The 17776-nt window shown below is 38.3% G+C and overlaps 2 protein-coding genes across 4 annotated transcripts; one reads left to right on the top strand and one right to left on the bottom strand.

The window, feature by feature from the left end:
- ugt5f1 (UDP glucuronosyltransferase 5 family, polypeptide F1) lies at nt 1–9818 on the top strand. 3 transcript variants are annotated; one of them, XM_037540264.1, is made up of 2 exons: nt 1–177; nt 6729–9818. In XM_037540264.1, exon 2 carries the CDS (start codon nt 6764–6766, stop codon nt 8330–8332), a length of 1569 nt encoding a protein of 522 aa, XP_037396161.1. In that variant the 5' UTR covers nt 1–177; nt 6729–6763; the 3' UTR covers nt 8333–9818. The 3 variants fall into 3 exon arrangements, with proteins under 3 accessions (XP_037396161.1, XP_037396160.1, XP_037396162.1); XM_037540263.1 differs by having other exon boundaries at nt 6725–9818; XM_037540265.1 differs by lacking the exon at nt 1–177 and adding an exon at nt 4260–4276 and having other exon boundaries at nt 6725–9818.
- Nucleotides 9819–10497: 679 nt separating this feature from the next.
- LOC108431572 (calcium homeostasis modulator protein 6) lies at nt 10498–14808 on the bottom strand. The gene is made up of 2 exons (XM_017704860.2): nt 13822–14808; nt 10498–11742 (listed from the first exon to the last, which is right to left on the bottom strand). The coding sequence occupies exons 1-2, from the start codon at nt 14296–14298 to the stop codon at nt 11596–11598; spliced, it is 624 nt and encodes a 207-aa protein (XP_017560349.1). The 5' UTR covers nt 14299–14808; the 3' UTR covers nt 10498–11595.
- Nucleotides 14809–17776: the final 2968 nt, after the last annotated feature.

The raw sequence follows: 17776 nt of genomic DNA, 5'->3' as shown, positions 1-17776 counted from the left end.
AATAACCGTCACCGCTTTACTTCGGCTGGGGCAGCTTCCCTCCACAGACATGTGGGCTGTTTCTCTGCCTGTGTAACGCCGCCTCTTCTGGCTGCAGAGTAAACCTCGAGGGCTCGGTCTCTAATCTCTCTCAGCTCGTCTGTCCGCCGCTACGGCCGCAGCTCTGCCCAAGAAAACGTAAGTGTCCTGTCTTCTTGTTTGTCTGGCTATCGGTTTACAGCTGGCTAACCTCCAAACAGCCCACATAGAGCTACACACAGCCCCGCTCCTCCTTCCACTGAGCGCGGTTAGCGTCCACATCTCAGCCACGAGAAATTAAGACCACTGCTCATCTCGGACTGCTGTAATGGAACGCCTGGGTGGTGTTTCTCCCCCCTCAGTATCTCAGTACGGACAGACAGCCACAGTGAGGGTCAGTGGGGATCTGGCTTCACTGATTAAAACGCCTCTCCTTGTGAGAGTTAAAGGGGAACTCCACCACTTTTTCAAAATGATTGCATGTTCCAATCCATGCATCATTGAGCTGTAGAGAAAGTTATCCAGAGTGGTTGGATGTGAGATGGTTCTTTGGAGAGAAACTACCCTTCTGAAAACCCCCACAGAAACCATTACGTGATTCTGTTTGTTACTGGTGCTTCTGTAATGTGTTTTGGCCTTTTTGAACGGGTTAATATCACCGCAGAGGGCCGGTGTGCCTGCAGGTTTCCACTCCAAACAAGGTGAAACCCACCTGAATCCACTTGTTTAATCACTTGGTCTTAGTCTTCAAACATTTCATCAGGTGATCTCCTGCTTTGCTGGACTAAAAACCCGCAAGCCACACCAACCCTCTGCGGATAAACTGGACAACCCTGCTTGAAACTCGTCTGACAACTGGTTCCTATCACCACCGTAAACAATTCTGATTCACTAAGTTTCTCCAAAACTACATTTTACACCAAACCACTCTGAATGACGTTGTTTACATCTTAATGGTTCAGTAATGCTGGAAACAAAAAATCAGTGAAATGTTTGCTCAGTTGGTGTAAATGTTTTTGCTTAGGCCAGTTTACCAGTTGGCATTAAATCCTTGGCCCAGATACTGAATTTAGGATGTGCAAGGTGCTGACCTGTGGCTTAGTAGGCTGGGTTCTTTCTCACAGACCACTGTGCCTAGTTTAAGGGGGGTTCAGTGCAAGCCAGGAAAGCCACTCTCAACAAATCTGGGCAAAATCCTGAACACAACTTTGAAATGCCACACACATTGTGTACATGTGGGTGATAAGCAATCAGGTCTGTTGATTAAATGTTTTACTCAGTACACATGCAGCTTTCCTCTCTAAAAGGAAGTTTCACCAGTTTTTCCAAACAATTCTGTGTAATATAATTGCTGAGATGTTAACAAAATTCAGATGGTTTGATGTTACATGGTGCAATGTACAACCCCAATTCCAATGAAGTTGGGATGTTGTGTAAAACATAAATAAAAACAGAATCCGATGATTTGCAAATCATTTTCAACCTATATTCAATTGAATACACTACAAAGACGAGATGTTTAACGTTCAAATCTTCTTCTTCTTTCGGCTGCTCCCTTTAGGGGTCGCCACAGCGGATCATCTGCCTCCATCTTGCCCTATCCACTGCCTCCTCTACTTTTACACCAACCATCTCCATGTCCACCTTCACTACATCCATAAACCTTCTCTCAGGTCTACCTCTTCTCCTTCTACCTGGCAGCTCCATCTCCAACATTCTTTGACCAATATATCCACTATTCCTCCTCAACACATGTCCAAACCATCTCAACCTGGCCTCTCTGGCTTTATCTCCAAACTGCTCCACCTTCACTGTTCCCCTGATCTGCTCATTTCTAATCTTGTCCATCCTTGTCACTCCCAACGAAAATCTCAGCATCTTCATCTCTGCCACCTCCAGCTCAGCCTCCTGTCTTTTTAGACAGAGCCACAGTCTCCAAACCATACATCATAGCAGGACGCACTACTGTCTTGTAAACCTTCCCTTTCACTCTTGCTGCTATCCTTCTGTCACACATCAGCCCTGACACCCGTCTCCACCCACTCCATCCTGCCTGCACCCTCTTCACCTCTTTTCTACACTGTCTATTGCTCTGGATGGTTGACCCAAGATATTGGAAGTCATCCACCTTTACGACATTTATGAACTCCATGTATCTTCACTTTTCCACCTCCCTCCCTCTCATTCACACACATGTATTCCGTCTTGTCTCTACTAACCTTCATTCCTCTCCAGTGCAAACCTCCACCTCTCCAGATTCTCTTCCACCTGCTCTCTACTCTCTCACCACAGATTACAATGTCATCTGCAAACATCATGGTCCATGGAGCCATCTCTATCTCTCTGTTTAGCCAAACGATACAAGTCCTTTACTCCTTCTTTACTGTCCAGCCTCTCATACAGCTCATCATAGGCCTGAGCCTTTGCCTTTGCCACCATTCTTTTCGATATGCGACTAGCCTCACAGTAAATGTTCAAATGGATAAACTTAATTGTTTTTAGCAAATATTCACTCATTTTGAATTTGATGCCTGCAGAACGTTCCTTAAGAAATTGGGACAGGGGCATGCTTACCACTGTTACATCTCCTTTCCTTTTAACAACACTCAATAAGCATTTGGGAACTGAGGACAGTAATTGTTAAAGCTTTGTAGGTGGAGTTCTTTCCCATTCTTGCTTGATGTACAACTTCAGTTGATCAACAGTCCGGGGTCTCTGTCATATTTTGCACTTCATAATGCACCACACATTTTCAATGGGAGACAGGTCTGGACTGCAGGCAGGCCATTCTAGTACCCGCACTCTTTTACTACAAAGCCACGCTGTTGTAACACGTGCAGAATGTGGCTTGGCATTATCTTGCTGAAATAAGCAGGGACATCCCTGAAAAAGACGTTGCTTGGATGGCAGCATATGTTGCTCCAAAACCTGTATGTACCTTTCAGCATTAATGGTGTCTTCACAGAAGTTACCCATGCTGTGGGCACTAACACATCCCCATACCATCAGAGATGCTGGCTTTTGAACTTTGCGCTGATAATGTCATGTTGGTTTTTAATGCAGGGATTGAAGGTCACGGGCATTCAATGTTGGTTTTCTGCCTTGCCGCTTACTTGCAGAGATTTCTTCGTTGTTCTTAAACTGTTGGATTATTTGCTCACGCAGTTGTTCACAAAGTGGTGAACCTCGCCCCATCCTTGCTTGTGAACGACTGAGCCTTTCAGGGATGCTCTCTTTATATCCAGTCATGACACTCACCTGTTTCCAATTAACCTGTTCACCTGTGGAATGTTCCAAACAGGTGTTTTTTGAGCATTCCTCAACTTTCCCAGTCTTTTGTTGCCCCTGTCCCAACTTCTTTGGAACGTGTTGCAGGCATCAAATTCAAAATGAGTGAATATTTGCGAAAAACAAAGTTTTTCTGTTTGAGCATTAAATCTTGTCTTTGTAGTGTATTCAATTGAATATAGGTTGAAAAGGATTTGCAAATCATCGTATTCTGTTTTTGTTTTCCAACTTCATTGGAATTGGGGTTGTAGATAAGCCTACTGATTCATGTATTCAGTGGTGCTGATAGAACCATCAAATATAACCAGTTTATTTACTATCCAGAATGACCCGAGAACCAACACATTTTCAGAGTTTTTGAAAATAGTGGTTGTTTCATTTGAGTATTATTTTACTGTACAGTGTCCTGCATGTACCTCTCTGCCAGGAATGAGTTTTAGAAATACATTTTAGGCCAAAACCATATGTTAGAACTGTGTCTCTAGCACCAGCCATCATTTCGCAACCATTTCATGTATTATGCCAATGTAATGTGTAAGGAGCATTTCACAGTAACTCACTTTGAATTACTTTCTTCACATCTTAGCCATTTTATTTTGCAGAAATTTTTAAAAAAATGTTAAATCCCTCTTTAAGAAAGCCTGTTGTGACATCCCAGTGTACTCCTGACATAGCCAGTCTTACTGCAACTGAACTGTATTGCATTGGTTTCTTCAGGTGAATCTGTAAAGGAGGTCCGTTTTTAATATGTGACTTTTTAACATATGACTAGTGGTTCTGGTTTTGAGGTGTGATTCTTTTGTTATGGGTTAATTCCCTCTTAATCCTATAGATGTTGTGCAATGCAACCTTCAGGAACATCTAGTACTGGAATTTGTCTCTGGAATCTTTGTTTCCAGCAGTGATTATCACGATCGTGTGTGGTTGACTGGGCAAAGTACTAGGAACTCTAAAGTAGTGGTTTTAAAAGGTGAGAAGGACTTCATGTTCTTATTCATTAAACTGGGCCACAACCCTTATTTCCTTCCTTGTGAACATTTCACAAAGGTTTAGTCATAGAGAAGGATTATTAAAAAGCCACTATTACAAGGTTTTAAAGAGTAAACAGACAAATCTGTGATGATCTCATTTTGTATCCATCTTAGACAATCCTTCTTTAATAATTCACATGTTTGATTATGATGATTTATTTGACAGTTAAATAAGATGCAAGTAAGGCTGCATTCATACAGGACTTGCAATCATTTGAAAAATCAGAGGATTAAAAAACAAAAACAAAGCCCTTGGGTTTATTTTTATAGTGGTCCTTGTTACACAGTGATGTATAAAGTACAGAGTGCACAGGTGTGCAATGTTTTGTGTACCCTGGCTTCTCCTCTCTCCTTCTGTAAAGTAGTTTACAATTTACTGAATGGCCTAGATCATATAAAATAGCATTTTCTTCACTTTTTAAAAATAAGTTTGATGTATGTTAAAGTTTTAAACAGTAATATCCACTCCACAGTCCATATGGATGGTAGAAACAAAATATACCCATTTGAATTCACTGTTTTTGTGATGTCACAAAAACAATGCATTTACATATAGCCTCTATTTGCTACTGCAGATAAGCTTTGCACATGCTTTCTAAATAATGCTCAATACAGGGTGGGCAATCAGAACAGAGCTCATTTACATGTGCCACTCTTAAAGTCGCAGTAACATGAACTCTATAGAACACTAAGGTTGGAAGGTGGTTTTGTAAAGATGAATTATGTTTTGAGAGAGAAACCTCAGAGAAAGAAATAAAATACAAGAAAAATGTAGAATATGGGCCCTTTAATAGCGAAGACTGACATATTTGAAATTCACCTATCCATATTGTCCATATGTGGAAACTAAGCTGCAAAAACAGCCCTTTTTGAATTCACTGCAAACAACTCTTTCAAACAACTCTTTCAAACAACTCTTTCAAACAACTCTTTCAAACAACTCTTTCAAACAACTCTTTCAAACAACTCTTTCAAACAACTCTTTCAAACAACTCTTTCAAACAACTCTTTCAAACAACTCTTTCAAACAACTCTTTCAAACAACTCTTTCAAACAACTCTTTCAAACAACTCTTTCAAACAACTCTTTCAAACAACTCTTTCAAACAACTCTTTCAAACAACTCTTTCAAACAACTCTTTCAAACAACTCTTTCAAACAACTCTTTGTATCTACACTGTCCATTTGATTAGCTCCACTTACTATATAGGAGAACTTTAAAGTTCTATCATTACAGACTGTAGTCCATCTGTTTCTCTGCATACTCTTAGCCCCATTTCACCCCATTCTTCAATAGTCAGGACTCCCACAGGACCACCACAGAGTAGTTATGACTCCAGCAACATGTTAGTGTCACTGCAGTGCTAAGTGATTCACCGGTGAAATAATACCTGCTCTGTGGTGGTCTTGTGGAGGTCATGACCACTGAACAAGGTGAAAGGGGGTAGCAAAGTATGCAAAGAAATAGATTGACAGTCTGTAATTGTAGAACTACAAATTGCTTCTATATGGTAAGTGGAGCTGATAAATGGGCAATGAGTGTGGATACTTACTAGGTAAGTGTTCACTGAGTGTGTCTGCATATTTGGCCTTCAGCAGTTCAGCTCCACCCATTCTCATTGAAATTATGAGTGTTTCAGCACAGACAGCTTTCAGAATTAGGTGCAATATAGAGTGGCTGTTGGGAACAGAGCTTATTTACATATATCAGTATTAAAGACAAAGTAGCATAAACTGACAGTTCACTGGTAATGGATACAAAATAAACTTTGTGTTTTAAACATACACAAACTTGGTGTATTAGGGAATTGGCCCTGTGACCGGGAAGTCGCTGGTTCGATCCCCAGCACCGACAGTATGTGACTGAGGTCTCCTTGAAGAAGACACCTAACCCCCAACTGCTCCCTGGGCACTGTGAATAGGGCTGCCCACTCCGGGCAAGTGTGCTCACTGCCCCCGTGTGTGTGTGTGTGTGTGTGTGTGTGTGTGTGTGTGTGTGTGCACTAGTGTATATGTGGTGTTTCACAGCACAGATGGGTCAAATGCAGAGGTGAAATTTCCCCGTGGTGGGACTAATAAGGGTCTCTTAAGTCTTAAACTTCATAAGTGGACCAAAACAAGAAATGTCAGATATGGGCCATTTCAAAGGTATAGGTTGCTTTTATAATACAAGTGTTCATTTATGCATATATATGTACAGTAGTGGCTTATTCATGAAATTGCACTAGTTACTATATATCTACATGTCATTAAATGCTTAATAATGTCTTCATGTTTGCATTAACTTACCTGGGTCTCTTTATGTAACTGCATTTTAAAAAAAAAAACAAAAAAAAAAACCTATTTTATAATTTCCCTAAAACATTACTGCCATTTTTTTTGTTTCAGACAGACATCTGCATGCTCCAGATGGAGACTTCCTAAAAGATGTTTTATTCAGTTTCCATAATTGTGGTCATCCTGACCGTCACTGCTGACTGTGGAAAGGTCTTGGTGTTCCCCCATGATGGCAGCCACTGGGTTAACATGAATATTCTGATACAGGAGCTACACAGTAAGGGCCACCATGTCACAGTCATACGGCCAGCTGATAGCTGGTACATCAAAGAGCACTCCCCCCACTATGACTCTATAACTGTCGACTTTGCAGTGGGTGGCGATGAGGCATTCTTCAATGTCTTTATTTCAAGACAACTGCAGATTCGACGGGAAAGAAGTCCTGTTTGGACTAGATTCAGTTTGGATATGGAATTAAAAGACAGGTTTTCCGAGATGCATAGAAAGGTATGCGAAATGGTAATTAATATGATTGAGGACCAAAAGTTGATAAACTCCATCAGAGAAGCCAAGTATGATGTGCTGATAACAGACCCTGCGAATGGTGGGGGAGTTGTGCTTGCACATTATCTTGCATTACCAATGATTTTCAATGTCCGCTGGACGGTACATGGAGAGGCACATTTTGCAATTGCTCCTTCACCTCTGTCATATGTCCCCTTTCCTCTGGCCATGCTGACGGATAAGATGACTTTCTTTCAGAGATTGTATAACATGCTTTTCTACAGTGTACGGCTTTTCCTATACAGACGCACAGTAGGTCCTCATTACAGTGCTTTGTGTAACTGCTACTTTGGTCCAGATGTGGACTACTTTGAATTATTTCAAGCAGCTGACATTTGGCTTATGAGGGTCGACTTTGTGTTTGAATTTCCACGTCCGACTATGCCCAACATTGTTTATATCGGTTGCTTCCATTGCAAGCCAGCTAAACCCCTTCCAGCTGATCTGGAGGATTTCATGCAAAGTTCAGGAGAGCATGGTGTTGTTGTCATGTCTTTGGGAACTCTGGTTGGAGAGCTTCCATCTGACATAGATGTTGAAATTGCTGCTGCTCTCGCTAAGCTCCCTCAGAAAGTGATTTGGCGACACACTGGGAAAAGACCATCCACTCTTGGCAACAATACAATACTGGTTGACTGGATGCCACAGAATGATCTTCTGGGACACCCCAAGACCAGAGTTTTTGTGAGCCATGGAGGAACAAATGGGATTCTAGAGTCTATTTACCATGGTGTTCCAATAGTTGGCCTACCACTAGTTTTTGATCAGCATGACAATCTCTCAAGAATGAAATATAGAGGTGTGGCAACGGTCCTGGATATAGCCACCATAGACAAGAACCTGTTTCTAGAGGCTTTGAGGGAAGTTATAAATGAACCGTCCTACAAGATAAACATGCAGAGACTCTCCAGGCTTGAGAAAGACAAGCCAATGCAACCACTTGACAGTGCCATCTTCTGGATTGAGTTTGTTATGAGGCACAAAGGTGCTGCTCATCTGCGAACGGAGTCCTATAAAATGTCCTGGTATGCATACCACAGCATTGATGTAATAGCATTCTTACTTTTGCTTGCATCAGTCGCAGTTCTTCTGACCATGGCAATTATCCGATACTTGTGTTGCAGGCCGTGTATGAAAAAAAAGAAACGGGACTGATTCTGTGCCTTCCTTTTATGTGTGAATGAAAACTTAGAGTTCATTTGTCTCAAATGAATGTCACCGAGTGAATGAAGAGCCGAGATTCCATCAAGATTGAGATGGAATGACCACAAGCACTGCCTTAAGTTCTGGTTGTGTCTGATGTTCCTGTTTGTTCACAAACCAGATTTAATATTGGTGGAATATACTTTTGAAATATTTTAATATTGGTGGAAATGAATGCAGCACAAGCTTAGAATTTTCTCATTTCCTTACTGTCCTGTTTCATTTAAAAATGTGTGGGAGAGTTTCTTGTAACAATCTTCATTAAACAAGGAACAGGAAAACCTTTTTATTAAACTTTTATTTCTGTCCAGTAATATTTTGTCCTATTTGTCCACCAGCTCCTCCAGCCATCTGAAAGATGATGACATTACTGTGCCTTGTCTACTAGAGTAGTATACATGTTGTATGTAAATGCAGTCTAAACAGTCTATTTTGCTGGGCGTGGTTGTTTCCTTACCAATTTTATTCATTCCATTTTAAATTCCAATTCATTTTCTACCTACACTGTAAAGAAATCATTGCAAAAGTACAGTAAATCACTGGCTACTAGTTGCATTACTTTTAATAATATGTATAAAAAAAACAGTAAAACAGCAACTTAATACTGTGAACTCCACTGTCCCCTCACCCACAAGATCACAACTTTTAATTTTAGTAGTCCTATAAATGTTTTCTTGATTTCTAAAAATATCTGAAGTTGATTTGATTTCACAATAAAATAACTGTGGTAGACATGGCAAAATCCAGGCAATAATTAACACTGAACGTAAGTTGTAATTGCACACATTGTGGTAAAAATTTCTTACAGCAAAGCATAACACACTCTCATTTTAAGGCAAGACATTTTATTAGGGAATATCATCCACTAATATTGTAAAAAAAGAACAAGATATAAAATGGCAAAATCATGGCTTATAGCAAATAGGTACTTACAAATAACATCAAATTTGGCTTAATCCTCAGTGTAATGTTACACGTCTGCTGCTGCATTCACATTATGCAGTCACTTACAGTCTGTCTTAGTCAAGGTGCATTTTGGTAAAGTGGGACATTTAGGGCCTTTGAGGCTTTAAGTTTTTGGAATTGTGCTTTGTTGCTTTTGTCTGCTGATTATACTGTATGTCTACTGAATGTAAATGACTTAATTACAATGCTATTGCTGCATGTGTGCTAATTGTGAATACAAGTTTTTGATTGTGACATTTGTGTAAAGATCAAATGCAGCGTTAAAGCTCAGGTAACAGTTCTTATTCTGAAATGATTAGACTGTAGAAATGCTAATGTGGTTTTGCTGCTATGGAGCTGCTTTTGCTTTAGTTTTAAAATGTTTACATGTATGTAAATATGGGTGTAATGATTCACATTTCATAATTTGGTTTGCACTACTAAAATTAATACATCTTGTGATAAACTAAAAATAAACAGTGTCTGAAAATGTCTTGTGTGTTTCCAGTTTATTAGAGCATTTGATGCTATTAATGTATAATGTTTGCTTTAAAATGTCTCAGTGGAGTTCAGCTTGATCCATTCACACAGGTTTCTTAGTGATACAGTCACATTTAACAAAACCTGTGCTTTATAGTGCACCAATCTAATGCTCTAGCTATGAGCTAATGTTAGCCCTGAGGGAACACATTAGCTACAATACAATAAGCTATACTGTAGTGCACCTTTTGATAATGCATTTTAATGTGGAAGCAGTTTCACACTTTTCCGTTCCAACTGTCCTTCACACTAAAAAAATGGTTTTCTTTAGTAACTTGTTGTGTATATAGATCCATAAACACTCCAAGAACCTTTCGCATGATTAAAGGGTTCTTTGCATCATGAAAGAACTTGTCAAATTGATGGAGAATGTGCTATAGATGGTTCTATGTTGAACCTTTTTGAAAATGGTTCTATATAGCACCAGATAGGGTTCTTCTATTATGATGTCAAGCTTGTCACAACAGAAGAGACCTTTTTAGTAGTACATAGAACCATTTTCAAATAGGTTCTATATAGAATTAGCTACAGCACACCCTCAATCAATCTGAAGAACGCTTTAATCATGCAAAAGGTTCTTTGAGTGTTCATGGCTCTATATAGAACCACTTTCTTTACTAAAGAACCCTTGTATCATCAGTTTTAAGTGTGTACTGAAGCTTATTTGCATCCTGGGCTGCAAATCCCATAAGCAAGAGGCATCAAGCCCCCATTAAGCAGATGCAGCAGTTAGTTGGAAACAAATATTCTCCAAAAATGCAGGTTCTCAAATTATTTCTTGAAATGATGCAGTTAAATAATATTAGTTCCCATTAATAATCTGTCAATGGTGCTTTAGAGGAACACTGCCATTTTTCAGCCCAGTCAGTGTATCTGGAGCATCTGTAGCATATGGTCGGTTACACAGACAATACCTTTCCTTATACTTAGTAAAAGAACAGAAAAGTCACTGACTCAAACACATAATTCAAAGGGGAGCGTGTATTGAATCAATAGTTTGTCTGTTATTTTATTAAGTACAGAGGAAAAACATCTAAATGACTGTTGCTGATAAGTTACTGTAGGCAACACATGCAATAGGTTCAAGAAGGACCAAGTTTTTTCTCAATACAGAAACATGCAGTGGCATCAAAATGTATTTAGACATTTGTGCCATACTTACAAATGTATTAAGTTAACAGCAAAATGTCAAACCAAGTAAATAATCTTTTAAATGGTGGCTGGTGTTTCAGATCATTACTTCTTAGACAATGCCTTTGTACACGTTTGTGAACCCATCAATGAACACATACTCAACAAAATAGAGAAACAGCCACAGACTTTGTTTCACCTCTGTACTTTACAGCACCAAATAATGCAGTCTCTGACTGGAGTTCTTCTCCAGGATTCTTCAGTCAGACATGCTAAAACTTTTTCTCTGAAAAAAAAAATATCATTTTAAGAAGTCACCTAAAGGTCTTCATTAACCTTTACCAATGGCTAAAGTGTCCAAATACTTTTTGGTGTAGATGAGAAATATAAAAAGTAAATGTTTGCCAAAAAGTGTCCCCTTTAGCTGAACTTACCCCACAAAACACTGGCCACATCTAACAAAAAGTCATCAATTAGAAAAATAGATGTTCATTATAAAATAAGGAGGGTATTTAACAGGATAAAGAGTCTGGTTTCTTTGGTCGCGACTGTGACCGAGCTTCCGCACAAATGCATATGAGGATCTCATTTTCCCACCCTCATGATGTTCTCGCCCTCGAGCTGGGGGTGTACGTCATTTCCGCTACATTGGCATCCTGGGATTGGAAGTCCCTCCGGCAGCTCTCTCTAATCACATACACTACCAGTCCAGCACAGATAAAAATCAGCAGCATTATGCCGATAACCTAGAAACAAGGGCCACAGTGGAGAATCTGGTTAGACATGCTTTTTGATAGGAGAATAAAATGAATAGAAGTGGCTAACTTTTTTTTTTGTAACTTTTTTTTCTCTAGATTTTATCAGTAAAGCTTTCTATGCTTAAAAGACTCAGTCAGAGACAAACTAGTTTTATCTTTAGCTCAATTTCCAAGTAGGCTCACTCTAAAAAGTGATATGTTAAATTGTTGTGTTACACTTGCGTTATCTATTTGAATATATTGTGTCATTGTTTTCTATTTTAACATGTTAAAAGTATCCCAAAACGTGTTGACTTTAACTGAATGGACCGATGTGTATAGTTAGAGACAGAATGTGTCGTTTTTTTAACACATCTATTTGAAAAGTGTTGACTGCTTCAAGCATTTGTATCTTACATTAAAACGTGTAAAAGCATGCAGTGGTCACCTCATTCCAAGATTTCCTTCAATGAAACAAGATATATATGTGCCCCTATTATAAGAATGGGTCATCCTATATCAAGGCCAGAAGATCACTATAAACATTATTTTGTACATTCAACCAGAGGCTTAAGTGGGTTTATTTGAGACAAAAAAATGAAAAAAATGAAGAGTGTTTTACATCAGTCCAGATCTAGCTAACATCATGCTGAATCTGGCTATTATAACACCAGACCTGGCTAATACCAAGTAAGGGAAACACCAGACCAAACCTGGCCAGTATCAGACCAAATATGGCTAACATCAAGCCTAATCTGGCTACTGTCAGACTAACTCTGACTAACATCAGGCCAAATCTGGCTACTATCAGACCAAATGTTGCTAATATCAGATCAAACATGGGCAATATAACAACATCAGACCAAATGAGGCTAACATCAAGCCAAATCTGGCTACTGTCAGACCAACTCTGGCTAACATCAGGCCACATCTGGCTACTATCAGACCAAATGTGGCTAACATCAGACCAAATGTGGCTAACATCAGGCCAAACATGGCCAATATAACATCAGACCAAATGAGGCTAACATCAAGCCAACTCTGGCTAACATCAGGCCAAATCTGGCTACTGTCAGACCAACTATGGCTAACATCAAGCCAAATCTGGCTACTGTCAGACCAATTCTGGCTAACATCAGGCCAAATCTGGCTACTATCAGACCAAATGTGCCTAATATCAGACCAAATGAGGCTAACATCAAGCCAAATCTGGCTACTGTCAGACCAACTATGGCTAACATCAAGCCAAATCTGGCTACTGTCAGACCAATTCTGGCTAACATCAAGCCAAATCTGGCTACTATCAGACCAAATGTGGCTAACATCAGACCAAACATGGCCAATATAACATCAGACCAAATGAGGCTAACATCAAGCCAAATCTGGCTACTATCAGACCAAATGTGGCTAACATCAGACCAAACATGGCCAATATAACATCATACCAAATGAGGATAACATCAAGCCAAATCTGGCTACTATCAGACCAACTCTGGCTAACATCAGGCCAAATCTGGCTACTATCAGGCCAAATGTGGCTAATATCAGACCAAACATGGCCAATATAACATCATACCAAATTAGGCTAACATCAAGCCAAATCTGGCTACTATCAGATCAACTCTGGCTAACATCAGGCCAAATCTGGCTACTATCAGACCAAATGTGGCTAATATCAGACCAAACATGGCCAATTTAACATCATACCAAATGAGGCTAACATCAAGCCAAATCTGGCTACTATCAGATCAACTCTGGCTAACATCAAGCCAAATCAGTCTGCTATCTGACCAAATTTGGATAATATCACACCAAATGTGGCTAATGTTAGCCTCATTTCATCTGACATCAGACCAATTCTGGCTAATTCTGGTAACATCTGGTAAACTCTTGTTTTATTGTTTTGATAACACTTTTTGCACTTTTATGCTAAAAGGTAAGCAGCTGTTTGAAATGTAGATTTGTGGAGTTCCACACCAGTTAACTCGCTATTAGAAGTTCTCCAGCCAGGTTCCTCACTCCTATTTTCAGTGCGTGAGATGCTCTTGTTTACTGTTTTCAGAGCGGCCCTCCCAGCGGATCTCTCACCTGAGACACGACGAAGAGCTGCTGGGAGCGGAGCATCAGCTCCCGAGGCGTCGGGCTTTCCTCTTCGTCCTCTTCTTTCACCGGCTCGCACCATTTCTGCGGAGCCGCTTTGTCCACGATGACGAACCTGCCCTCCCAGTCCGTCATCGCGCAGGCGAAGTACTGGCCGTCGAGGAAGACCAAAATGAGCCAGACGACCGCGGGCACCACGCTGGAGAAGGACACGCTCTTGCGGCTCCACGTATCGCACCTGCAGCCCTGGATGATCAGCATGAGCGTGAAGGCCATGACGGCGGGGATGATGAAGAAGGCTGAGGAGAACAGTCCGTTCCACGTCGGGTTGCAAGGACACTCAAACTCCAGCTCGACCAGCTTCTCCAGTCCCATGAGGATGAAGCCAAAGGCCACGTTGGAGACCAGAGGACTATTGCTCAGCTCATTCTTCAGCCTCGTTAGCCATTGTTGTCTACTTCCCATACTAAAGCCACCTACAAAAAGTCCCAAAAGCACGACCTCCGTGGGGGACACATTTGCAGCTGGTTAGTGAGGCGTACATAAATTCCATTTTTTCCTCTGAAGGCCAACTACAACGCCTGCATTCCTATTGGTGTTGAGTAAAGGTGGGTGTGACGTCCAGGCCTACATTACTTCAAATAATTGGCTCCCAGTAGAGAGCAGGTGGGACTTTGCTTTAAATGGATCTTCCCATTGATTATTTTGAGGGAGGGGAGTAAAGTGGAGGGAAAATCAGTTTCCTCCTCCATTGGGTGAGTCAAAACATCTGTGTAGGTATCTGCGCTGTCATAAATGACTGGACACTAAAGGGACACTAAATTCCACAGATTTTGCAAACTTTCTCCATAATCCAACTAGTGAAATGTAAACAGTCATTTAGCATGTTTTGATGTGAAATGGTGCGCTTTAGATAAATTACACACATTTCTATGCAGTGGCAGTGATAGGAACACAATGGTCATTTCCTTTGGTTATTATGCAAAAATGTAGTCAGATAGATAGATAGATAGATAGATAGATAGATAGATGGATAGATGGATAGATAGATATTGGATAGATAGATAGATAGATAGATAGATAGATAGATAGATATCAGATAGATAGATAGATAGATAGATAGATAGATAGATAGATAGATAGATAGATATTAGATAGATAGATAGATAGATAGATAGATAGATAGATGGACATGTATATAGAGATTAGATAGATAGATAGATAGATAGATAGATAGATAGATAGATAGATAGATAGATAGATAGAGATTAGATAGACAGATAGATAGATAGATAGATAGATAGATAGATAGATAGATAGATAGATAGATGGACATATATAGAGATTAGATAGATAGATAGATAGATAGATAGATAGATAGATAGATAGATAGATGGACATATATAGAGATTAGATAGATAGATAGATAGATAGATAGACAGATATCAGATAGATAGATAGATAGATAGATAGATAGATAGATAGATAGATATTAGATAGATGATAGATAGATAGATAGATAGATAGATAGATAGATAGATATCAGATAGATAGATAGATAGATAGATAGATAGATAGATAGATAGATAGATAGATAGATAGATAGATGGACATATATATAGAGGATAGATAGATAGATAGATAGATAGATAGATAGATAGAGATTAGATAGACAGATAGATAGATAGACAGATATCAGATAGATAGATAGATAGATAGATAGATAGATAGATAGATAGATAGATAGATAGATAGATAGATAGATGGACATATATAGAGATTAGATAGATAGATAGATAGATGGATAGATATCGGATAGATAGATAGATAGATAGATAGATAGATAGATAGATAGATAGATAGATAGATATCAGATAGATAGATAGATAGATAGATAGAGATTAGATAGACAGATAGATAGATAGACAGATATCAGATAGATAGATAGATAGATAGATAGATAGATAGATAGATAGATAGATAGATAGATGGACATATATAGAGATTAGATAGATAGATAGATAGATAGATAGATGGATAGATATCGGATAGATAGATAGATAGATAGATAGATAGATAGATAGATAGATAGATAGATACATACATAGATAGATACATAGATAGATATTAGATAGATAGATAGATAGATAGATAGATAGATGGACATATATATAGAGATTAGATAGATAGATAGACAGACAGACAGACAGACAGACAGACAGACAGACAGACAGATAGATAGATAGATATCAGATAGATAGATAGATATCAGATAGATAGATAGATAGATAGATAGATAGATAGATAGATACATAGATAGATGATAGATAGATAGATAGATAGATAGATAGATAGATAGATAGATAGATAGATAGATACATACATACATAGATAGATACATAGATAGATATTAGATAGATAGATAGATAGATAGATAGATAGATAGATAGATAGATGGACATATATATAGAGATTAGATAGATAGATAGATAGATAGACAGACAGACAGACAGACAGACAGATAGATAGATAGATAGATAGATAGATAGATAGATAGATAGATAGATATCAGATAGATAGATAGATAGATATCAGATAGATAGATAGATAGATAGATATCAGATAGATAGATAGATAGATAGATAGATAGATGGATAGATATCGGATAGATAGATAGATAGATAGATAGATGGATAGATATCGGATAGATAGATAGATAGATGGACATATATATAGAGATTAGATAGACAGATAGATAGATAGATATTGGATAGATAGATAGATAGATAGATAGATAGATAGACAGACAGACAGACAGACAGACAGACAGACAGACAGACAGACAGACAGATAGATAGACAGATAGATAGATAGATGGACATATATATAGAGATTAGATAGACAGATAGATAGATAGATATTGGATGGATAGATAGATAGATAGATAGATAGATAGATAGATAGATAGATAGATAGATAGATAGATAGACAGACAGACAGACAGACAGACAGACAGATAGATAGATAGATAGATAGATAGATAGATAGATAGATAGATAGATGGATAGACAGACAGACAGACAGACAGACAGACAGACAGATAGATATATAGATAGATAGATAGATAGATAGATAGATAGATAGATGGACATATATAGAGATTAGATAGATAGATAGATAGATAGATAGATAGATAGATAGATAGATAGATAGATAGATAGATAGATAGATAGATGGACATATATATAGAGATTAGATAGACAGATAGATAGATAGATATTGGATAGATAGATAGATAGATAGATAGATAGATAGATAGATAGATAGATAGATAGATAGACAGACAGACAGACAGACAGACAGATAGATAGATAGATAGATAGATAGATAGACAGATATCAGATAGATAGATAGATAGATAGATAGATAGATAGATAGATAGATAGATACATAGATAGATAGATAGATAGATAGATAGATAGATAGATGGACATATATAGAGATTAGATAGATAGATAGATAGATAGATAGATATTAGATAGATGATAGATAGATAGATAGATAGATAGATAGATAGATAGATAGATAGATAGATATCAGATAGATAGATAGATAGATAGATAGATAGATAGATAGATAGATAGATGGACATATATATAGAGGATAGATAGATAGATAGATAGATAGATAGATAGATAGATAGATAGATAGATAGATAGATAGATAGATAGAGATTAGATAGACAGATAGATAGATAGACAGATATCAGATAGATAGATAGATAGATAGATAGATAGATAGATAGATAGATAGATAGATAGATAGATAGATAGATAGATAGATGGACATATATAGAGATTAGATAGATAGATAGATAGATAGATAGATAGATAGATAGATAGATAGATAGATAGATAGATAGATGGATAGATATCGGATAGAT

Source organism: Pygocentrus nattereri, chromosome 7 (genome assembly GCF_015220715.1).
Source record: "Pygocentrus nattereri isolate fPygNat1 chromosome 7, fPygNat1.pri, whole genome shotgun sequence".
NCBI classification, from domain to species: domain Eukaryota; kingdom Metazoa; phylum Chordata; class Actinopteri; order Characiformes; family Serrasalmidae; genus Pygocentrus; species Pygocentrus nattereri.
Note: the sequence above shows the minus strand (reverse complement) of the source record. Positions and strands in the feature narration are given on the sequence as shown.